This window comes from Scleropages formosus, chromosome 21, assembly GCF_900964775.1.
Source record: "Scleropages formosus chromosome 21, fSclFor1.1, whole genome shotgun sequence".
Classification (NCBI taxonomy): Eukaryota; Metazoa; Chordata; class Actinopteri; order Osteoglossiformes; family Osteoglossidae; genus Scleropages; species Scleropages formosus.
In genome coordinates, this window is record NC_041826.1 from 7,050,575 (window position 1) to 7,075,906 (window position 25,332).

The 25,332-nt window shown below is 36.6% G+C and overlaps 1 protein-coding gene across 1 annotated transcript in view; it reads right to left on the minus strand.

Annotated features, from left to right (window-relative positions):
• Positions 1 to 25,332, minus strand: part of LOC108924238 (titin-like) — a 162,790-nt gene that overhangs the window by 90,507 nt on the left and 46,951 nt on the right. The window contains exons 84-99 of the mRNA XM_029247484.1: positions 25,237 to 25,299; positions 25,085 to 25,135; positions 24,154 to 24,228; positions 21,566 to 21,838; positions 10,898 to 11,050; positions 10,284 to 10,349; positions 9,986 to 10,069; positions 6,199 to 8,859; positions 4,568 to 4,966; positions 4,187 to 4,456; positions 3,481 to 3,756; positions 3,237 to 3,376; positions 2,983 to 3,109; positions 2,589 to 2,855; positions 1,580 to 1,846; positions 1,100 to 1,363 (exon numbers count right to left, since the gene is read on the minus strand). Coding sequence (XP_029103317.1) covers positions 1,100 to 1,363; positions 1,580 to 1,846; positions 2,589 to 2,855; positions 2,983 to 3,109; positions 3,237 to 3,376; positions 3,481 to 3,756; positions 4,187 to 4,456; positions 4,568 to 4,966; positions 6,199 to 8,859; positions 9,986 to 10,069; positions 10,284 to 10,349; positions 10,898 to 11,050; positions 21,566 to 21,838; positions 24,154 to 24,228; positions 25,085 to 25,135; positions 25,237 to 25,299 — 5,436 coding nt within the window. The remainder of the gene's footprint in view (positions 1 to 1,099; positions 1,364 to 1,579; positions 1,847 to 2,588; positions 2,856 to 2,982; positions 3,110 to 3,236; positions 3,377 to 3,480; positions 3,757 to 4,186; positions 4,457 to 4,567; positions 4,967 to 6,198; positions 8,860 to 9,985; positions 10,070 to 10,283; positions 10,350 to 10,897; positions 11,051 to 21,565; positions 21,839 to 24,153; positions 24,229 to 25,084; positions 25,136 to 25,236; positions 25,300 to 25,332) is intronic.

The window sequence follows — 25,332 nt, forward strand, 5'->3', positions numbered from 1 at the left end:
CGCTTGTCCCAATACGGGGTCGCGGGGAACTGGAGCCTAACCCGGCAACTCAGGGCGTAAGGCTGGAGGGGGAGGGGACACACCCAGGACGGGACGCCAGTCCGCCGCAGGGCACCCCAAGTGGGAGTCGAACCCCAGACCCACCAGAGAGCAGGACCCAGTCCAACCTCCCTCCCTACCAAAAACAGATTTCTATAAATGTCTACAACTTTTTTTATTCACTTTATTGCTGCTCTGGAAAAGCAGAACAGATTACGGACAGAATTAAAAGTTGAGAAAAAAGTTCATTAAAATGAAAAAAACTCTAGGGGGACGATTTCTGCATCATATATTATTATATCAAGAGCTGGTACCGGCTCTTTTGATGCACTGAAGGAGACTTGAGAACAGGACATTGATGTGTCTTTTAGGGGCCATGAATGATCTTCTATATCTGCTAAAGTCTTCCCTGCCTGCACCTCCCTCAGCATCCAGGAACAAATAAATTTTTTCACAGAATCTATTCCACTCCAGTGCACCCTCTCAAGATGTTCCTGGAGACATCTCAGCTGTGTTTTTAATGCAAAGCATCCCCAGGGATGTGATACATTTATCCTGGGATACAGGGTTATAAGATTGGGTACACACAACCATCCAAGAAACCTTTAACAACATTGCACCCACTCTATTCTCTTGAAAAATCACAACCCAGACTCCTTTATAGATGATGGTATGGTATGTGTACTTTCTACACTTACATTTTTGGCAAAGAAATGTATTTTAATGCTGTGGTCTACACCTTCAGTAAACATGTGGATGACTGACGTGATTAAATTTCTCCCACTTAAAAAATTTACGTTTCATTTGCACAGCAATTCTAATGAATTTTGGACACCCTTTTGGAAGTTATTAGGCAGTGCTAGTGCTACATGATCATTCATGTGATAAATTGTATCCTTTTTACCCTGAACCCTCGCTCTATGTATGTGGACATATTTACTTTTTTCTTGGTGTACCATCTGTCTGTATGCTGATTTGACCATGTGCTGTGCATAAAACCAATTTCATACATTAATTAATTTTCTTTATTTTAAAAAAATCTTTAAAAATATCTGTTTACCTTTAATATTAACCTCTGCCACTGTCTTGTCTGTTCCACAGTCACAAACATATGTTCCCTTGTCTTTGTTGTCTACTCTCTTGATTGAAAGGATCCTCCGTTTGCCATCAGCCTTCATACTGACCATCTTAGAGGCTGTGACTTCTGTCTCATTATGGTACCATTTCACAGGAACATCTTTGCTTAGTTCACAGTCAAGGATAACCTCATCTTTCTCGACTGCAGTATAATCTTGTAATTTAACAGTAAAGTACGGATCAGCCTCTGCAATAAGAAAGATTATAAACAGAATAAAAATATTTTAAAAATATTTTCACACATATAGACAAAGAGAATACAAAATATTTATGTCATGCTTTCTTAACATATATTACTACACGTGAATTAAACAATAGGACAAATAGACATCTATATTTAAATTATGTAAAACAGCTTCTTATTATAGCACAGAGATAGAAAGAAATTACAAATAAGATTTACCTATCACCGTCAGGTTAGCCATTGTGGATATTCCTTTAGCCTCAGCTTTAATCTGGCAGGTGTCGTCTAAAGTGACTTCTTTGATTTCTAAAACATGTTTTTTTCCATCTACATAGGAAACCACAGTTCTGCTTGGGTGCAGCTTCATTTCATTTTTGTACCATGTCACTGGTACATTTTCATGACTGAGCTCAAGTTCAAACCGAGCTGTTTTACCCTCCTTCACAATTTGATCATTTAAGGGTGTGGTCAACTTGAGTCTCATACCTACAATACATTAGTTCAGTGCATAATAAATTTAGTTCCATCAAAAAAGTACTCCCGTGTGGTGTTATACTTGAAAAAATGAACCAGTAGATCAGTCAATTGAACCATAATAATAACTGGAATTGCATAATTATAGATGCTAAAATTGTATTATTAATGGCAGGTTCTTGTTATACAGCAGTGACCTAAATTTGCTCAAAGTGAAATCACCAGCAATTATTTGCAACATGTTACAATTTTTGAGCTCTAGTTACACCAATATTTGTTCTGTATCAGGACAAATTATTTTGGGAACATGAAACTTCAATATGCTAGTTTCAGAAAATGATTCAAACAACACTAGTGGGAGTTAGTGTGAATTAGTACTGGGACTGTCAAACGTGAATTAGGCCTGCAAATAATCATGACCTTTTTTGTTTTTTTTTCTTTTTTTCTTTTTAAAGCAATAGACCTACTATTATACTACTATTACCCAACATTATTATTGATACATGCTCTAGTTTGCCCATCAAGAGCAAATATCCTGGACCAAAGTGAATTGCCCCTGCCTTTTATGATTCTCCTTCTGGCTTAAAAAATCTTTGCCTTTCTGAAGAACACCTAGATTTGACAATAACATCCAGTTATCAAATTTCTAAGGTCTTCACATTTAAGAAAGAAAAAAGAAGATTTCAAAGTAAAACATATGTAATAACAGCTGCTTTAGCCAAATTACAGTTATTCCTGCCAAAAAACAACTTACCTTCTACAGTGAGTCGGGCTGTTGATTTTTTGTCCAGAACTTCAATAGTGTATTGATCCTCATCATCAAATTCACATTCGTTGATAAGTAATATATGTTTCTTTCCATTATCAATTATATCATATTTTGTGCCTGATGTTATGATGTCTGATCCTTTTAACCACATCACCTTGGGCACATCTCTTGTAATAGTACATTCAAACAGGGCCTGTTTCTTTTCAGGCACAGATACATCCTTAAGTGGCACAGTAAAGTCCATTTCAATTTCTGGAAAACAAAGTTGGAAAGGTTTTTTTTTTTTTAAATTTTTTTTTTTTCTTCAGTTTTTTTTTTTTTTTAATCCCCCTGACTCTTTCCTTTGACTTTAATAAAAACAGTAAAGATATTGTTTTACCTTTGACTGTGAGCATTGCAGTCGTTAGGGCGTTCAGAGCTTGATAAGAGATTTCACCAGATTGTTCAACTTCCAGATTTTTTAGCGTAAGAAATCTTTTACGTCCTTCTGACCTGATATCACAAGTCTAAAGTGAAGAACATAATTTAAAAAAGTATTAAACAAATGAACATATCTATGAATGAGCAAAGAATACTTAACATATCGAATAACAAAGGAAAGACAAAGATAAATAAGATTAATAAAATTCTTACGGGTGATCTTGTCAAAATTTGACCTTTCAGTTTCCATTCTCCTGGAATGTCTTCCTCAGAAATTTCAGTTTCGAAGTTAGCAGTCTCTTTTTCATAGACCTCCACACTTGTGAGAGGTTTCAAAATCTCAGCTTCACGCTCTAGAAAAGCAGTTTTCTTTAACTTACAGGGTTAAGGGGATACATTGAATCATTATTTGGAAAGAAATTTACATATAATATCATATCCAACAGATTTTTCATACCTCCAAGAGTTAGCTTAGCTGGATATCTCCGGCCTTCAACCTCCATTGCATATTCCCCAACATCATCAGGAGATGCATTCTTGACATTTAGTGTGATGATTCTGTCATCCTTGCTTACTTCAGTCTTATCGGTGGGCTCACTAGGAATCTCTTCATCTCCTTTGAACCACTTCCAGTTTGGAGTGTCCTTGAACAGTTCACATTTGAAGGTGGCAGTGGCCTTGGGTTTCACATGCTGGTCTCTTAGTGGTTTCATTAACCAGTCTCTGATGATTTCTGTAATGAAATAATGTAATGTAATAAAAACTCTGTGAGGTACCCATACCTGCATCACTCCATATTCATTAGCCTGTTGTCCTGAATTCCTATTCTAGAATCACTGGGCGCAATGCAGAGGAGGGTACACCCTGGACAGGATGCCACTCACCCATTCATACACTATGGGCAATTTAGCATCATCAGTCTAACTGAACTGCATGTCTTTGAACTGTGGGAGACAACCAGAACACCTGGAGAAAACCTTCACAGACACGGGAAGAGCATGCAAACTCCACACAGACAGAGCCACATTCATACTTATGACTAAAACAGGCACTGTGAGGTGGCAATGCTACTCGCTACACCACCATGCCTTTGTTAGCTATGCTACAAAATTTGGGGTTTTAGAAAGAAAGTGGATATCAAAAGGTGATATGTAGATGCATACCAACAACTTTAACATTCTCTTCAGTCTTGATATTTTCACACTCGCATGAATAAACACCAGCATCATCATCAGTGGTGTTCTGGATGGTCACAGCATGCTGAAGTCCAATGACATTGATAGCCAGCTTCCCAGGTGTTCGCTGAATAGGTATGCCATTTTTCTTCCAGACAACATCTCTTTCTTTGTTCAGCTCACAGGTCAAATACAATGGCTGTCCCTTAATGACAGAAATCTCCTCCTCCAAGTTCTTTGTAAATCTAACAGGCAGTTCTATGACGAAAAAAGCAAATCACATAGGTCATTATCAAGTTTCCTTAAATCCTAAGCCTGAAGTTTTACTTTTTTCTGCATGATCTTTTATAAAAAATTTCATTTAAATACCTTCAACAACAAGCTTGGCAGTTGAGGTCTTCTCTTTATTGCCAAGCTTGGCAACACAAGTATACTCCCCAGTGTCAGATAGCTGCACATCAACAATTGCTAGTTTACGATCCTTTCCATCTGAAGTAAATTTGTATTTAGGACTCTCCCTCAAGTTGCTTCCATCCTTCATCCATGAGGTGATAGCGGTAGAAGGAGAAATCTGACACTCAAAGACTGCTGAAGAGCCAATAGACTCAGCTTCTTGTAGCACAATGTCTTTCAACTCCTTTACAAATTTCAAAGGGACAGCTTTAAGCTGGAATCCAAATGGTGCATCCCCTGGTGGTTTGTCACCTCCAGCACCAGGTTTCAATTTCTTCTTCTTTTCGCCATCTCCAGGTGAAGGTGTCTTTTTTGCTAGAATTCAAATGTAAAGAGACTAAATTACTGCATTTTCTTTCAAAATATGATATCTATAAGTGAGACTCATTTTATGACAATTTCATTAATTACAAAAATAAGAGTACACCCATCCATCATCTAATGGATTTCTTGTGCGTGTTCGGTGAAATCACATAACAAATTCCCATTGTGAGGGGACTGAATTAACATAGTTTCTTCAGAAAAAGTAATGAATGATAATTTTGCAGGATTAAAGCTTCATTTGCGCTTGTATAAGGAGATACGTATTTTCAAAGCTGTTTACATGATTGTTGTAGACATGTTAGTGGCCATATACTAGTGGGTGAGGCAGCATGGAACTTGGAAGCAGGTCCAGTACCTCACTGATATCTATCACCAGTGAACATTCCTTTAAATCACATAAAGTTCACTCAGTAATGTTCCCTGAAAGAAGCTTGTGCATGATAATGATTTAACTGAGTTAATTGTTCATAAAGTATTTGTGTAAATACTCAAAGGGATCAGACTTTCTTGCTATAATACTCTGCTATTTATATAGGTGTCCATCCCTATGTGGCTGTGTAGCCTGTTGTATGGAAAAAAGTACACAGTGTACCCCCCTTGGGCTCAGGGACAAGGCTTCCAGTAAAAGCTCCAGTTCACCGCGACCCTTCTCAGGACAAGCAGTTATTGATATTAGGTGGATTTAACAGCTTTAATAATAAAGAAGAGGCCATATAATACAGCTGAATTATATACAGTTGCTATTGCACACTGGAGGTTGCTTGTATAATAATAAATGTTCATTGTTCTTACACTTGCTACCTCCTCTTCCTTTCCCTTGGTCATCTTCAGGTTTCCCATCTGTAAAAACATATGAAATTGACCACATCTGGTAAAAACTTAAACTCAGTTGAAAAAAAATGTTTTGAAAGACATGAAAAAATCGATTACAAATTACATGTGTAAATGCTATATGATGATTATGATATAATTTTTTAGAAGACTAACAATGATGACATGCAAATGTTATGGACTGAACAAGGATCATCAGTTTGACTCACTGACAATTAAACAGTACACATGCGCAACAACAGAACTATGAGCAACGTAGAGGACAAACAAACACTGTTTTCAATATACATTAAAAATGACAATACATGGGGATTACAGAAAATGTAGATCTCTCTCAAGTCAAGCAGACACATGTACAACCCTAACATGAGGACCTGCAGTCATCCTCTCACCTCGTTTTTCACCCTTCATTCCTGGAGTCTCAAGAGCCCCTTCCTCTGAGGCTGTTTCTTCCCAATCTTCAGAAGATACATAACTCTCAAGAGGAGTTAGCTCTGAACCTAAAGTGTCTTCTTCACTTTCTGCCTCTATCTCTGATCCTTCTTCCAACACATCACCCTTATTCTGGGTTGGAACTTGTCTGAACTGTATAGATTCAGGTGACATTTCTTTCATAGCTGGTATTATTCCTTTCCCCGCTGTCACTGGAGCCTCTTCACTAGTTTTTTTGTCAGGGGGTGTTTGTTTCCTTGGTACCTTTTTAAGGGTAACTGTCTCAATTGAGTCTTTAGGAGATAATTTTTTTGGTAGTACTTTAGTGTCTTGAATACTAGGCTTGCTCTCTACAGAACACAATTCAATGTCTTTTGGAATTAGTATATCAGTCTTTGAGGAAGAAGTCTTTTTTAACTGTAGCTCTGGTGTAGATATCTCAATATGCTTTTGTGGTATTTCTTTCTTTCTGTCGTTTTCATCACTTTCCTTTGGCAAATGGGCTGTTCTTTTTATTGGCATTGACGTTTCATCTTCTTTTAGACTCCCTTTCTCTCTTTTTAAGGGCATTTCCTTAGGAGTAACTACCTTCTCTTCCTTTTCATGTGGTGTTATGGTTTTTGTAGTCTTTTCAGTCTCTTTTTCTGGTACTGCAGGTATTTCAGCACCCTTTGGTAAAGTGCTAAGATCTTTTACTTTTTCTTTCTTTGCATCTTTTTCTGGTTTTTTGAGTGTTGAGTCCTTTCTGTATGACAGTGAAGTTATTTTTTGTGTTGTTAATTCAAGTTCAGGAGCTATTGCAAATGGTTTCAGCTCAGCTTTTTCCATTTCCTGTTCATGTGTTGGAAATCTTTTCACTTTTGAAAGTGGTTTGACAGGTTCCTGGGATTTCTCACCTATAAATTTTTTATCAACAGGTTTCAGGACATCGTCCTTTTGTCCTTTTTCATCTTTTAGATTTCTGTCAGCCTTCAGGGAAATACTTTCTTTAATTGATTCATCTTCCTGTGGCCTGTCACTTGGTTTGAAAACCAAGGGTCTGATTTCCTCATCACATTTAATATCTTTGTCCAACTCTTCTTCTGTTTTAGCAAGTTTTTCAAATGGTATTAAGGTTACTGCTTCTTGATCCACCTGCCTTGTTGGAAGTGTTGATACTTCAAGTTTAGGAGCTTTTGAAAACGGCTTCAGCTCGACTTTTTCCTTTTCCTGTTCATGTGTTGGAATTCTTTTTACTTTTGGTAATGGTTTGCCTGGCTCCTGGGGTTTATCACCTATGAGTTTTTTATCAACAGGTTTCAAGACAATGCTCTCTTGCTCTTTTTCATCTTTCAGATTTTTGTCAGCCTTCAGGGAAAAACTTTCTTTAATTGATTTATCTTCCTGAGGCCTGTCACTTGGTTTGAAAACCAAGGGTTTGATTTCCTCAACATGTTTAATCTCTTTTTCCAACACTTCTTCTGTTTTGGCAAGTTTCTCCAATGGTATTAAAGTCACTGCTTCTTGTTCTACCTGCTTTGTTGGAAGTTTTGATACTTCAAGTTCAGGAGCTTTTGAAAACGGCTTCAGCTCGACTTTTTCCTTTTCTTGTTTATGTGCTGGAACTCTTTTTACTTTTGATAATGGTTTGCCTGGTTCTCGGGGTTTCTCACCTATGAGTTTTTTAACAACAGGTTTCAAGACAATGCTCTCTTGTTCTTTTTCAACTTTCAGATTTCTGTCAGCCTTAAGGGGAATACCTTTATCTGATTCAACTTTTTGTGGTTTGTCACTTGGTTTGAAAACCAGTGATTTGATTTCTTCATCATGTTTATTTTCATAGTCCAACTCTACTTCTGTTTTAGCAGGATTTTCAAATGTTGTTAAGGTAATTGCTTTTTGTTCTACCTGCTTTGTTGGAAGTGTTGATACTTCAAGTTCAGGGGTTTTTGAAAATGGCTTCAGCTCAACTTTTTCCTTTTTCTGTTCATGAGTTGTGACTCTTTTTACTTTTGGCAATGGTTTGCCTAGTTCCTGGGGTTTCTCAGCTATGAGTTTTTTATCAACAGGTTTTAAAACAATGCTCTCTTGTACTTTTTCATCTTTCAGATTTCTGTCAACCTTAAGGGACATACCTTTAACAGATTCATCTTTTTGTGGTCTGTCACTTGGTTTGAAAACCAAGGGTCTGATTTCCTCATCATGTTTAATCTCTTTGTCCAACACCTCCTCTGTTTTAGCAAGTTTTTCAAATGGTATTAAGGTCACTGCTTCTTGTTCCACATGCTTTGTTGGAACTTTTGATAGTTCAAAAGTAAAACTTGGTTCCTGTGGTATTTCCTCTTTAGGAACTTTGGCAGCTTCATTAATACCTTCCACTTCTTGTGTTACAGTACTAGAGGTCATCTTTTCTTCTTTTTCATGACTTGGAGTCTTCCTAGCTTTCTGAAGAGTTGTTTCTGGTACTCTTAACATTTCATCGGTCAGAAATTTGGACATTGTTTTTAATTTTGCAGGTTCTTCTTCTTCCATCCCTTTTGATAGCATGGTAGCTTTCTTCAGTGACGACATCTCAAAAGTTTCCTCCACTGTAGAAATTTTACCTTTTGGTTTAAAAGATGATGTGACTTCATTTGGTTTATCTAGCATGTTAAAAGTTTAGACAAACAGAACACATCACCCAATTCATAGAACAAACACAAAGTTCCTGACAATTCAGTTAATCCAGCAGCATCCACAACACAAGAAATACAAAATCCAGAGCACAATAAACAGATAAATAATATGCATAACACAATAAGATTTTATAAATGTTGACATTTAGTCTGTTTATATTATTATTTTTAATTATATTTATTATATTATACATTTATTACATATATTTTGTCATGTTCGGTCCGGGAAGGAAGTGGCGGACCCAAGTGCAGAGCGGAATAAGGGCTTTATTATGGGAATTCCAAGAAACTTCGTCACAGGACAGGCAAAAGGTCTTCGAGGCGCAAATGTCGTTAAAGGGGCAATCCAAAAAGCAAAGGTCGGTACATAGGCAAGAGGTTGATGATCATAAGGAGGCACAAGGACAAAGGAGTAGGTTATCGGGACTGGGAAAGGGCTTAGGGATCAGGAAGGAGTAGAGAAGATGTAAGGAGGTCGCAAGTAAGAAGGCTGAGCAAGGTTTCGCGTCAGCTCCTGTTCAGATGCTGCCTTTTATGTGTCAGGCTGTGCCGCGTCCCAGGTGTTCTGTGTTGCTTCAGCGGTGTGGGCGTGGCATATTTATTATAAGTATAATAAAAAATAAATAATACAAACATATAACATATATTATATATGTTTTTTTTTTTTTCCTGTTTGTATTTATTCTGTTTGTTAACATTTATCTGTTTCATTACTTTAAGCTTTAGTTTTGAATCATGGAGCCATTATTATACCTTTCATAACTGTTCTGGGTGCTTCATTTTACTTGACATCATCTTTATTTCTTTAGACATTTCAGCAAATCAAATTAAAAGTATAATAATTACTCCATGACACACATAATGTAATGTATGTAAAAGTAATACTAATAGTAATGAAGTAAAAAGACAGTTCATTCTAAAATATGTAAAACTTTTGATGATGTTGAATGTGCTCTTAACACATTACTTTGACAAAGACTGACAAAATTGCCATTGTATTACAAATAGCTCATTCCTGCTAAGTCAGTTTAGGGAGTTTCTGAGATTTTAATACATAACACATGAAAACAAATAGCAAGACAGAAAACCGTACCTTCTGGTGGAGAGGCTTTCTCTTGAAGAAGAACATGAGCATTTTTGGTTGGCTCTGGTGTAACTTTCTTTCCAACTTTTGGCACTGAACATCAAAATGAAGAACAGATCATTTAGGTTGTATGACAAATTGAGCAAAGACAAGGCTCTCATACATTTTAAATACCTGAGAAAACTAGTCTTCAATAGAAAAACTCAAGACAAAAACTGAATTACTTTTAATCATTAAAAATAAATAATATGTATTATTTTAAAATAGAATTATTATAAAACAAATATTCTGCATATGAACTGTATACCTTTCAGACAAACAACTTGATTCACTGAATCAGGAACTTCTTCTGGAAGAGCAGTGGTCTCTGATTCTGAAATATTTGACAGAACAGCACAAAAGATTTACTACTGACCAAACTAGAAAACAGCATGTAGTTAATATAGGATACAAGAAACAAGCATGTGTTTAAAGCTGAACATTTGCACACAATGATGCAACAATTTCAAGATAACCAAAAGGAATGAAAATACACCAGAGAAAGATTTTTACCGAAAGTGCATATGCCTTATAAAATGACAAGTGGACAACTACTTTCAATTGCATAAAATTTTCTAATACCTTTAAAAATTGAAGCTTCCAGCACTTTAAGTCCTTGTTTTTGATTGCTTAATTTGTTTACATTATATTTTATATGATTTACGACTATTTCAGCAGCTTTTCCAAACATTTCTTTTGTTATTTGTATTTCTTTCTCATGATGTACAGTTTCCTCTCTGGGAATCCTTTCAAGTGTCAGAGGTAATTTCTTTTTGTGGTTTGTTTTTGCCTTGTGGATAACCTTGTTTTTGGCCTTTGCTTTGTCTCCATTCTTAATATCAATGTTTTTATTTTCATAAACAATTTCAGCCGTTTTAAAACGTTCTTTCTTTTCAGGCACCAGGACATTGGGCTCAATATCTTCATGAGGGTCCTTCAAAAAGCCTTGGAAAACAAAGGAAGCCTCGTCCAATGATGAACTTTTCTTCTGGAAAATGGTGATCTGAGGACTTTCATCAGTCATCCCAGGCACGTCTTGAGAAATAGATAGACGTAATTCACGAAGAAGCATTTTTGTATCACTATTAAGTAGTATAAAACAAGATGATAAAGAAAAATACAAGATTTTGAAAAGACAATATTTACTGAACAGATAAGATGGAAAGCTTGATGACTTAATACCTTTTAAAGAAATGATTTCATTTATTAGATTGTGAATGTCTTTCATGGATATCATTCTTTCCTTTACCAATCTGGAAATTTTGTTTAGGAAAGTTTTGCTAGCCTTTTGAAGAGTTTCATTCTTTACATTTAATTCATTATTACACTGAATGCATTTATCCTTCTTGGAAGATACTTTCTTCTTTTGTGTTTCCGACTCCACGTCCTGAATTCCTCTTTCAAGAAACCTTTTTATCAGAGGAGGAATTTCAACTATATATTTATTCCTTTCAACAGCTCCCACATCAAAATTTTCCTGTTTCTTAACAGCTTCTTGGCACTTTGGAATAAATGATTCAGTTTTACCAAAGTACTTTTCCTCCTTTTTGGGAGTTAAAACTCCATTTGTATATGCATTAGGAGAAATTTCTGTGATAGAGATCTCATTTTCCTGGAAGTATATGTCATGTTTCCGGAGGGATAGATTCCTCTGAGGCGTAACTTTCACTGAAATTTCCTCACTTTGAACGTTCCAAATCTTGTTGTTGATTAGCTCTTCATCTTCATTTTGTAATTCTTTTCTCTCACAGAGATCTACATGGAGAGAGGTGGCTTCTATAAAAGATGTGCCCACCATATACATGCTTATCTTAAGTACAGTAGGTTCAGCTTGTTTGACCTTGTTTGGAATTGCTTTCACTTAAAGAAATAAGAAATATGGGAAATATACAAAGGAACACAACACACTGGTGGCAAAGAGAATAGCTGTTGGGAGAATTATACTTATTATCAAGTGAAAGTACTTGATCATGAGCAATAGACTGAGGCAAATATTTTCAAAAAATAAATAAAATATCTAAAGTCTATTACAAGAATGAGTATATAGCTGAGACAATGAATAATATGCATAAAGAAAATATTTAAATATTTGTCATATTTAAGATTTTTTCAGCTGTGACGATCTACATGATGTAGAGGAAATGGGAAATGAAATGTGCTGTTCACAGACACTTGAAATTTCTGAACACATTGATTGAATGATTATGATTGAATATAAGGTAATGAAAATGTATTTACTCAACGGTGGTCCAGTAGATAGTGCTGTGGCCTCAGAGCTCTTGAGCTATAGGTCAAGACGTGAATCTTGATAGGGTGTCTGAAGTTTTTATGTCCTCCCTGTTTTCTTTCAACTTTGCCCTTGGTGCACCAGTTTCATCTGGCAGTGAAAGATACTATATGTATTTCAGGTGAACTGGTGCTTGTAAATTGTACTTAGACTACAGATGTGCAAATGATTGAGTGTGTAACTGGCTTGTGACAGACTGGCACCTTGTTCTGGGTATACCCTGCCTTTACACTCTGTGTTTCGCTAGACAAGGGATTACTAATAATGGATGGATGGATGGATGGATGGATGGATGGATGGACAGATGGACGGAAAAGAATGCAGTGAGAAAAAACTTGACTGAGTGAATACTATGTTCAGTGTTTCAAATGATCTTTTTATCTATACCTTTCACAGTTCCAACCTCAAATGCCGTACAGACTCTGCGTTGCATTGGTGGCATTGATTTGTTTTCAAAAAGGAACACTTTTGAATAATTTGCTTCAGCTTCTTCAACATCTTCTTCGATCTGAAAGGTGGTTTCTTTGTCTACAGCAAACTTGGTTTTATGCCTTGTAAATGTATCTTCCTTAGAAGGTATTTCTTTATCTCTCAAAGGTTTTTCATGCCCCATATTAGAGAAAGTGTCTTCAATGGTTTCCACATGAACATGATACTCCTCTTTCAAGACTGCAGTTTCTACAGTTTTATTCATTAGTTGTTCAGTATTGGAAATATCCCTTTCTTTGTGTTTTAGTGTTACATTTTCAACTGCCTTAACCAGAACATCTGTAATAAAAATCTCGTCTTTCTGTTTCAATATATTTTTCTTTTTTAAAGATTCTTTCCTCATGGAAAAATTGTTTATTTCTTCTCTTAAATCACTGAAAACTTCTTCTCTAGGAGATGGCTCCTCCATAAAAAAGAATTCTTCTATTGTTTGGGTGGGGGTAGGTAAAATGTCTTCAACAATCTTGGGAACTGGTACCACTGAAACATATTCATAGGTCCACAGTGCTTTAGTGGTCAGTATTTTAACTGCAGCATAAACCCAAACAACCTGATTCAACAGGCTAAAAAGCAGAACGTACAAAACTAAGGCAAACACAATTCACAATAGATGCTAGAGAACAAGTACAAATTCATTCACTCCTGAAATAGCTGTATACATTAACTGTACAGAATCTGTAAAGTCTGAGAAGAAAGGTTTCAGAAAAAAATCTTTTTTTTTTGTGAAAGAATATAACATTTTACTGCAGTGAAAGGATGACGTATGAAGAGAAAGCAGGAACAATTTTCAAATAAAAGGTGCATCCTTTCAGTTTCTTAAATCAAGGCATAATGAGACAAACAGAGATTATTTTGTAAAATGTAAAATGGAATGTAAAATGGAAAAGAAAATGTGTCTTTATAGTTTAAGTCATTACTTTCATATGGTTGCTCTGTCCACTCACACAAACATTTTTGGAGAGAAATCACCTCTCCAGGTGAATCTTTCTCTGTGAAAAATGAGACGTGTTCTATGTCTTAAATAACATAATATGAAGCTTGCTAAGTCTTTTAAGGAACTGTGTTCCCCACATGAACTGCCATAATTTGAAAACGTAGTATATAAGAAAGACGGCAATTGCTTGGCATTAACAAATGGTAGATAAAACAAGTCAGATACTTGAAAAAATGAATGAAGATGATTTGACAGATGTAATCTAAAGATGTAAATTATGTTTTAAAATGAAGCAGAAAAGTAAATTACTGAGTAAACTGTTATGACAATACCTTCAGTTTTAAGAACGTCCTTTCCCTCAGCTTTTGTCAGAACCTTATTTAAAATTATCTCAGGAGAAACCTTACAGGAAGATGAAGACTCTTTTGTGAAAGTTATACAAAGGTCTTTAGTAGACTTCTTTCGGTGAAGAACATCCTTCAAAGAAATCTGCTGTCTTGAAAGGAAAAAATTTTCGCGTTCATATGGAAAGTTAATGCTCTCATAAACTTCTTTTTGTGGAAAAATGGTTTCTTCAGAAAAAGCTTCATCCATAACAAAAGTGAGTTCCTCATTCTTCTGAAGGTCAGAGAGTGAAACTTTTCCAGCAATCTTTGGAGCTGGCACAACTTAAAAGACAAATTCAATATGCATACTGTAAATAATAACACATTATTAGTTGCAAAAAATCAAATAAAGAACACAGAAGAGCAAAAGGTATGATTAAAAATAGTAAAATAATAAAAAAGATATTTAAAAGATTTTAAAGCATGTATCGTGAATATGAAAAAAGAGCAAACAATAAAAAGTGGTGCATTGTAATGAATTTGGATTGAAGATAAGGTAGAATGAGTAAGTACATTTACAGATATAATGATCTTCGTGTAATACCTCTTATAGTTGCATATTTGACTGTTGAATTTTTTTGAATTGGTGGTACTTGTTTCTTTTTAAAGACCGACGTCCTTTGGTATACTTTGTCACCTTCTTGCACGGTGTGTCCCAATTTCAATCTGCTGTCTTCCTCAGAAATTTCAGATTTGTATGGAGTCATTTTTTTCTTAATAGATATTTCTTTAGAAGGAACTACAGACACTAAATTTGGAATTTTTTCTTCAGCAACTGGTTCTACTTTTGTGCGCAGAATTTCCATTTGATATTGATTGACTTTGTCAGTCTCAGCTTTAGAACAAACCGCCATCATGGACTTTTCATCTTTCTGGCAACATAGTTCATATTTTGCAGCAAATAGTTTAAGATTATCTATCAATGATATCTTCTCCTCTGAAAAAAACAAAACATCTTCAGCACAAAGTGTTGTTTCCTCATAGAAAAGTTCTGCCCTCTCATACCTCCTACCATCTTCTTGTAAGGAAATAGCTTCTACAGTAGAAACATTTAACACGATAAAAAAAGATGTCTTTCACACACACACACACATTTTCGGAACCGCTTGTCCCATACGGGGTCACGGAGCCCACCCGGTAACACAGGGTGTAAGGCCAGAAGGGGAGGGGACACATGCAGGATGGGACGCCAGTCCACCACAAGGCACCCCCAGCGGGACTCGAACCCCAGAACCACCTGAGAGCAGGACCCAGTCCAACCCACTGCGCCACCGTGCCACCGCACCCCCTACAAGCTGTCTTTCATTTTTTTAATATCACAAGGTTGTTTCTTAGACTGCTTAAGAGTTACTACAACTTCAAAACAAAACATATTATATACACACACACACACACCAAAAGGAATTTAAAGGATTACATGTAAGACCAGTGTACAACATCCAATACAGAAAAGTGGACAAACAAACCGGCACAAAGGAAACCTACAGGGCTGTGCAATAGACACAAAACACAAAAGACTCAGTTCAAGAATCCAGTTCCTTTTTAAGAAATATTTCATTATTAAACAAATGGTTCTGTGTAGTTTTCAGACTTTTTGTTTGATACTGTGGCTCTTTGTAGTGGATAACAAAGTTTTAACTATAATCATTTAGTGGTAAATACCTTTCAGCAGAAAAGCTTTAGGCTCGGGACTGACTCTCTTCTTTTTAGGTATAATTTCTTCTTTTTTAGAAGGGAACACTATTTCTGGAACAATATCTCCTGAAACAGACAAGAAATCTTCAGCATAAAGTATTTCTTTTGCCTCAGGGATTATCTCTTCACTCACATGGTCCTTTTCTTGGACAGAAATAAATTCTTGAGATTGTTCCTTCACAATAAAAGAAATGTCCTCTTTTTGAATCTTGAAAGACAGAGGTTGTTTAGCATTCAACATTTATTTAAGATGAACCAGAGGAAGTAACAGATGACATGAAAGATGGAGTGGAAAAGCACAGAAGTGGACAACAACCAACATGAAAAAACGTTGCAGTACTATGCAGCTGACACAACACACAACATACTCAAGAACCAAGTTCTGTGTTTAAGAATATTTCAGCATAAAAAGGGTTATCCAATGTTTTTGGACCTGCCATTCCATACTGTAGCTCTTCATTTGTAAAATTAAAATATGGTTAAATATTTTATGAGACAGAAGTTCGACAGTAATAAATACCTTTCTTGGAAAAAGCTTCAGGCTTTGCAGAGGCTTGTTCCTGATTAGGTGTAATTTCCTTTGTAGAAGGACATAATTTTTGTGGGACTTCAGTTCCTTTGGGTATTTCAAAAGGTACTGTCTGTTGAGGAATTTCCTCTTTTGAAGTGGCTATTGGCTTTTCTGCAGATTGTGTTGTCCCATGAATATCCTTCAAAGGCATCTCTCTTGAACCAAATAAAACACGTCCAGTACAGAGTGGCTTCTCCTCATGGAAAAGATCTGCACTCTTATTCACTTCTTCTTGTAAGGAAATTTTTCCTGCAGAAAAAGTGTCCTCCATGATAAAAGAGATGTCTTCTCTTTTTTAAATCCTTATCACTTCAAAACACATAATATTTTTACGATGCACTGAAGAATGTAAAGATTTCCTGAGAAGAACAGCAATACACTGTACAACACAAAAATGTGGCCATATACACACACACACACACATTTTCAGAACCGCTTGTCCCTGACGGGGTCACGGGGAACCAGAGCCTAACCCGGCAACACAGGGCGTAAGGCCGGAGGGGGAGGGGACACACCCAGGACGGGACGCCAGTCCGTCGCAAGGCACCCCAAGCGGGATTCGAACCCCAGACCCAGCAGAGAGCAGGACTGCGGTCCAACCCACTGCGCCACCGCACCCCCTTGTGGCCATATAAGCCAGCACAAATAAATTGCACACAAAAAAAACCCCCACACCCCTCATTACCCCTCACCCTAACAATATTTCATCAAATAAAAAGTGGTCCATTGTAGTTTTTTTGGGCCTGCTATTTCATACTGCAGTAAAACACACACACACACACAGAGAGTCCAACCCACTGCACCACTGCACCCCCGCAGTGAAAAAGATATATAATATTACAAGAGTATTTAGATAGAAATTTTAAACATTCAGCGCTAAATACCTTTCAGCAGAGGAGCTTCAGGCTTTTGACTGACTCCTTGTTTAGGTGTAATGTCTTTTTTAGATGGAGAAAATATCTCCGGAAGTTCACTTTCTTTAGTGTTTTGGAAGGGTACTAAGAAAGGAGGAACTTTCTTACTTGAAACAGACAAAACTTCGACATCAAATGTCTCCTTTCCCTCACAGAGCAACTCTGCTCTTTCATATACCTCTTCTGGGATATTTTCTTTGGGAGAGGTTTCTGCCATGAAAAAACAAACATCCTCTTTTTTTTTAATTTCAGAAAATGAAGGTTCTCCAGCCATTCCTGGAACTGCTAACACTTTAAAACATAACATATATGTAGTGAGGGACAGAAAGGATGACATGGAGCAGAAGGAAAATCGTGCAATACAATAATATGGACAAGCTACCAATAAAAAGAAACAGTTCTGTTACCGTACAGTACACAAAACAGTAGACTCAAGAACAGTTCAGAAGATTTCAGCACACAAAGAATAGTCCAGATGCAATTCGATACTGCGGCTCCTTACACAAAGAAAATGAAAATGGTGAATTTATGAAACTGAATTTAGTAAGTACACACACACACACACATTTTCAGAACCGCTTGTCCCTCACGGGGTCACGGGAAACCGGAGCCTACCCGGCAACACAGGGCGTAAGGCCGGAGGGGGAAGGGGACACACCCAGGACGGGACGCCAGTCCGTCGCAAGGCACCCCAAGCGGGACTCGAACCCCAGACCCACCAAAGAGCAGGACTGCGGTCCAACCCACTGCGCCACCGCATCCCCAATTTAGTAAGTATGAAATGGAATTTATTCAGTGATAAATACCTATGATGGATGATTCTTCAGGCATTACACTGACTTGTTCCTGTTTAAGTGTAATCTGTTCTTTTCTATGAGGGAGCACTTTGACAATTTCAGCTTCTTTAGGATCTTGAATAGGTGGTACATGTTGAGACATCACTCTTGAAACAGATATGACATCTTCAACTGCAAGAATATTTTTTTCCTTATGAAGCAGCTCTGCACTCTCATGCATCCCTTCTTGGAAGGAAATGGATTCTCCTGAAGAAGATTTATCTATGATAAAAGAGGTGCCCTTTCATTTTTTAAGCTTAGAAAATGAAGATTGTTTAGCCTTTTCCGCAACTGCAATTACTTCAAAAGGAACATACATTTAAAATTTAGTGATGGATGGAAAGAATGATGTGGAGAACGGGTGGATAAATATTAACATTTTACATGCCAATACAGAGTAACCCAACAAAAGTATACATCAGACGAAACATACAACAGACATCAGACTCAAGAAGACTATCATTTAAGTATATTTCTGCACAAAATGAGTGGCTCAGTGCACATTTATGCTCTTTAACTGTACAAAGAAAACAAATGCTATATGTATGTATGAGATCAAACATAGTAATACTATGAGATGAAAAATATTCAGCAATAAATACCTTTCAAGGAGCCAGATTTAGACCTTGAACTCATTCTTTCCTCTTTAGATATAACCTCTTCTTTCTCTGAAGGCCGCACTTTCTTTGGGACTTGAATTTTAACAATGTCTTTTAAGGAAGATTTTTGTTGTTGAGGAGTTTCTTCTCTTGAAGGGGATGAAACATCTTTTACAGCAAGTATCTTTACACTATCCTGGGAGGAAATGGTTTCTGCAGGACAAACTTTTGCCGTCATTAAGATTTTCTCCCTTTTTTGTATCTCAGAAAAGGAAGGTTTTTCCTCCATCGCTGGAACTGCCATTACATTAAAATAGAACATATATTTATAATGTACTAGAGAACACAAAGGATATTGTGATAAGAGTAGACAACAGTACAACATGACAACACAACATCAATGCAGACTGCAGTAGTGTACATGCAACAAAGCCCTGAGCTCAATTCTGGACGGAAGAACAATTCACCATAAGAGTTGCCAGGTATACATTTTGAAGCTGGAATTTTATCCTTATATGGTAGCTCTTTTTCCTACAGTATATAGATAAAATACTTCATAACTAAGTGTGAGATGGAAATTATAATTATTCAAACACAAATACCTTTGAAGAATAAAGGTTCAGGCTCTGTATGGATGCTGTCCTGTTCAAGTATAATCTCTTCTTTCTTGTAAAGTAGCACTTCCTTTGGGACTTCGGTTTCTTTGTCTTTTTGAAAGTTTGGTTTGCGTTGAGAGATTTCTTCTCTTGAAAAACATGAAATATCTTCAGCAGTAAGAATCTTTTTTCCATCATAGAGGAACTGTGCACATTCACGCACTTCTTTATGAAAGGAAATGATTTCTTCAGAAGTGTCCTTCATAATAAAGGCATCCTCTCTTCTTTGAATCTCAGAAGGCTTTTTACCTTTCTTTGGAACAGCCACCACTTACAACAAAACACATTTAATATTTAGGAAGAAGCATAAAGGAGGATGTGAATATTTGAAAAATAAACACAAAAAAATGTGACACACACAAACATGTACACAGTAGACAACAATATACTTGACACAATCTCAATTTAAGGTCTGTTCTGATTAAAAGTGATTACAATTGTATATGTTCCGTAGCGATTCTTTTTCCAAGACAGGACAGGATGAGGCATGATCTCAATCTTAATTTAAATACCTCAGAAGATTATTTAAAGTGGAGTAATAAAGGCGATGACAAGAAATATTATATACTACAGACAATGGAAGACAAGAAAAAAACATGCTTTAGTATGATAAGATTTATAAGTGAAAGAAAAACTCATATTTACATATATAAAAAAGAACAGAGGGAATTTGAAAGGAATAGGGGACAAACAACTGATAAAAAAATTCTAAGTAGACAGGATAGGAGTACAGTAGACAGGACAAATTAAGAATTAGTCGTGGTGTCAGATCTGGATACTTCAAGAACGTTCTGCAAAATCAAAAATGTAGACCAATTTAATATTTAGAATACATGCATATAATGTAGGAGGATCAGAAACAAATCAAAACATTACTGTTAGATAAATACAAAAAGAAAAGTAAGAAAAACTCAGAAATGAGTTTTCATACTTTTCTGTTTGAGAAACAGTTTGAGTTTCTACTCAGACTGCAACAACTGTAACTGTTAGAACAATTAAAAATGAATAAATATGAATGCTGCATTATATGGCTTAAAATGAAGACACCTTGAAAAAAATCCTGAAATTTTGATTGGAAATACCTTTCAGAGGTGAAATTTCAGTCTTTGGACTGACAACTTCTTCCTTTAGTGAAAAATCTTTCTTTTTAGAAAGCAACAATTTTTCTTCAGTTTTTTCTTCAGTTTTCTGAAGTGGGTGTTTTTGTTCAAGGATTTCACCACTCTGCAATGCAATTGCATCACTTGAATCCAATGACACATCTTCAGGTATGTCTTTTTCCTTATAAAACAGCTCTGTGCTCTCATACAGAATTCCTTGGCGGGAAATGGTATCTTTGTGAGAGACATCTTCCATCATTAATGACACCTCAGCTGTTCCAGCTTGTTTCACCTTCATGGGAACTGCCATGACTTAAAAATATAATATATACTTTTAAGAAACAACAAATATCACAACATACTCAGCAGTACATATATTTGTAAGACAAAACATTAATGGATATGCAACTTCCATAACATACAGACACGAATTAGCACAATGCAAAAAAATCGCCCAAAGTAGAAAACATACAAAAACATACAACATCAAAGTCAGATTAAAGTAGATTTAGACTTAAAAAAGAGTATACCAGTGTATTCACTGGAAGAGTGACAATCCTGACAAATCTGAAGATTCATCTGTCATTGCATCTTCATCTCTCTGAAGATATATTTAGGAGCTCATATTTAGTATACAGTGTAAAAAAACAAAGGATTTTCATGAAGGCGTAGGCAGGGTTCATGATGATTATGGTGGTTCAGCAGTACTACAAGCATTCAGAGTAATATGTGTAGCATTTAACAAGAAAAACCTGTAATTCAAGTGGACAGTATGAGGTGGAAGATACAGCCGGAATAGAGCAAATATGAAATTTTTCATTAGATTGTCAGTCACACACACACACTTTCTGAACCTCTTGTTCCATACGGGGTCACAGGGAACTACAGCCTAATCTGGCAACTCAGGGCGTAAGGCTGGAGGGGGAGGGGACACACCCAGGACGGGACGCCAGTCCATTGCAAGGCAACCCAAGCAGGACTCGAACCACAGACCCACCGGAGAGCAGGACCCGGTCCAACCCACTGCGCCACCACGCCCCCCATTGTCAGTTATATATCTTCAAAAAAAAATATTGTAAATACCTTTCTTCTTAGAAGGCTCCACCTTCTTTTTGTCCCCGTTTTTCAGTGTTTTGTGTTTAAGGTGTTGAGAGTCATCTTCCATCTTTGAAATAATCTTATCTCTGAAAACAGGTGTATCTTCTGTGCCAAGCATCTCCTTTTGATCAGAACAGAGCTCTGCATGGTAATACGTGTCTTTTTGAAGATAACTTTCTTCTGTGTGAGAAATCTCAAACTCATAAGACATCTCTTCCCACTTTTGAGTAGTTGCAGTCTGCTCAGCTTTCTTGGGAACTGCCACCATGTTAAAAAACAACATATGTGATATAACATAGACCATATGCTGCAATTAGAGGTACAGAAAACAGCAAAATGCTAGGTAAATGAAAAAGCAAAAGCAAAAAAAAAAAAAAAAACATCTACTCTGCAAAACCTCAGTGTGGACCAGATGCATATAGATTACTTGTATAGACATATAATATGGATATAAGAGTACTTTAGAAAAGGTTTTAAGATTGAAGTATCTGGGGTTCCATATAAAAAATAATGTAACAGTGCTGAGGGGAGTAAATGTGTAAATAGTTGGCATTAGTGTTTATGTGTGTGTACATAGTTGTGTGTGGTTTCCGATTGGTTGTCGTCCTATTTATGTTCAGTGTTTGAGAGTGGGATTCTGGGGAGTCCCGGGGGGGAACCCCTTAACCATAGGGTGCAGCTGGGGGGCTGGGAGTGACCCAGGGGGGATTCTGAGGTGTTCTGTGTCTTGTACTGTCTGAAGTGTCTTTGTTAAGACTGCTGTTGGAGACATGTACGCTTTCAATAAAGAGCACGTTCCTTCTATCCCGTCTGTTGAGCCAGTTTCCAGTAGCTTTATGCAGATACTTGTGTGATGAACATTGCTGCATATGGTGAAGGAAGCTAACTGTACTGAAGAGTCACATCTGCACCTGTGTCTCTTTCTCCTAAGGTAATGCACAAATTTTATTTTCTATGAGATGTACATTGCTTTGGAGAAAAGCATCTGTTAAATAAATAAATGTTAATGTAAAATATTGCTGTCAGTAGGAAAAAGCCTTAAAATTTTACAGTATTACTCTTATTATGGTGCAATATCTTTGTTATGAGTTTATCCATGGAAAAATCCTTCGATTTTACAGTTTGTTGTAGTTTTCTCATAGCTTCTGACACTTTAAAGAATATTTAAATAAGAACACTGTATTAGTGAACCTGGCGAATCAGCACCAGAAATCAACAGAAGAAATACACTTGGTTGCAACGCGATGCAAGGAATTGGAAAAATTTGGAAGAGCAAAGATATTAGCACTGCAACAAAGATTTGGATAATCAACGCAATCATTTTCCCGGTCTCCACGTATGCATGCTGGACACTCAAGAAGGTGGACAGAAGGAAAATTAACACTTTCGAACTATGGTGTTGGAGGGCGAATGTTGTGCATGCCATGGACATCAAAGGTCACAAACAAGACGATCCTAGAGCGAGTCAAAAGAAAGATATCGCTGGAGGGCAAAATCACCAAGCAGCGGCTCTCATACCTTGGTCATATTATGCGAGCAAATTCCTTGGAAACAACATTAATGCTTGGCATAGTCAGTGGGATGAGAAGAAGCAGATGTCAAAGGACACACTGGCTGGATATAATTAAGGCTGACACGAACATGCCCATGAAAGAACTGAATGAAGCAGTCAAAGATTGTAAAGCATGGAGAATAATGATCCATAAAGTGACCGAAAGTCGGCATCGACTGAACGGTTAAATCATCATTAGTGAATGAATATGAATTTGAGAATTACAGAACCAAAAGAGTCCGGGTTCAGATCTCAAAGAAAAAAATCATTAAAATGCTATAAGAAAACATGATGGTTAGGTACAGATAACATTTTTCAGATGTTTTCTGACATTTTGGGTGTCAGAAGATTAAGATTGGAAGCTTTCAACTTGTGTTCTAATTTTATGCACAGATAACATGTAATGTAAAAGATTTTTGAATATATTAAGACAAAGTGAAGTGGTATGCACAAAGACAACAAAAGAAAACTTAAAATTAAAAAGTTAGTCTACTCATCACCTACTCAAGAGACAAAAAACCTCTACCTTCTTCACTAGGTTGCTTTGAAACTGTAGGTGATGGTTCCTGTTTTGTACTTTGTTCTGGTTTTAGCTGTTCCGTGTTCAGCTGTTCTGGTTTCTTCACTTCATCACAGACTTTAATGAGCATTTGTTTTCAGTTGTAAAATAATGTAAAAAAGAAAAAACAGCAGAATCAGATATATTACACAAATTTATCTGTAAACATAAACAATAAATAAATGACAATGTATATTAACAAAGGAGGTGCGGTGGCGCGGTGGGTTGAACCACAGTCCTGCTCTCCGGTAGGTCTGGGGTTCGAGTCCTGCTTGGGGTGCCTTGCGACGGACTGGCGTCCCGTCCTGGGTGTGTCCCCTCCCCCTCTGGCCTTACGCCCTGTGTTACCGGGTAGGCTCCGGTTCCCCGTGACCCCGTATGGGACAAGCGGTTCTGAAAATGTGTGTGTGTATATTAACAAATAAAATGTTGAACATGACCTGCATGCAACAGATAAAATACCTCTAGAGGGATATGCCTCAGCTGTCTTTGATGGTGTAGGCTTTGGTTCGGGTTCATCCTTAGTTGGAAGTGCAGCTTTAGGTATAAAAGTAAATTATGACAATTTTAATCAGCAACAAAAGAATATTAACTGTTGGAAGATGTAGTTTAACGTGTCACACATTCCATATTATTTTTACAGATTTGTATTAATAAAAGGGATACAAAAAATAATACAGAGACACACACACACACACACACACTTTCTGAACCGCTTGTCCTATATGGGGTCGCAGGGAACCGGAGCCCACCCGGCAACACAGGGCATAAGGCCGGAGGGAGAGGGGACACACCCAGGACGGGACCCCCGAGCACAAAAAAATAATATTAAAGAATACTTTAATGAAAACAATAATTTAAATTAAAAAAAAAAAATCTATAAATAACATTTAGCAGAGCCTGACAACTGACATAAAATACCAATTCCATAACTGACATGAAACACCAGAAGGTATAGTACAATAGGAATACCAAAGAACACCATAAAACTCTTTAAGAACTTAACCTTTAAGAGTTGCAAATGACCTGGAGTTGGAACGGGATGCAGAAATAGCTTCCAAGTCTCTTGATAATCTTTATTTACTTATTTAATTAGTAGGCATAACACAAAAATGAAGAAAAAAAAAGAGGCAGGAAAAAAAACACTTCAAAAAACATAAAGGTTGAAGAATCAGAACTATTATCTAAGGAACTAACACCAAAGAAATCAGGAAGAAAAAAATTTTTTGCCTTGTAGCCATAATGAGTTTACATGGTACTGACAGGACAGCCATTTGCAGAAGCGTTTTAAAACTTAAAAAAAAAAAATTATAAATCACAAACACACTGAATAACAGGCATGCTAGACATATTGTTATGTGATACAAGTAGACAGATACAAAAACTGAAATACCTTTTGTGGCAGTTGAGGCCTCTGGTAAACTCGGAGCAACAGGTTCAGGAACTTTAAAAATATGTGTGTATTTAAAAACTTTAGCAACAAAAATATAAGCAGAATATGCTCTTCTTAACTGTAACTATAACAAAAGATGGCTGCAACATTACCTTTAATTTGTCCTTCATCACTTGTTTCAACGTCAGCTCTTACAACAGTGTCTTCAACCTTAGCTAGAGAAAGAAAAATAATATGGTTAGAAATAA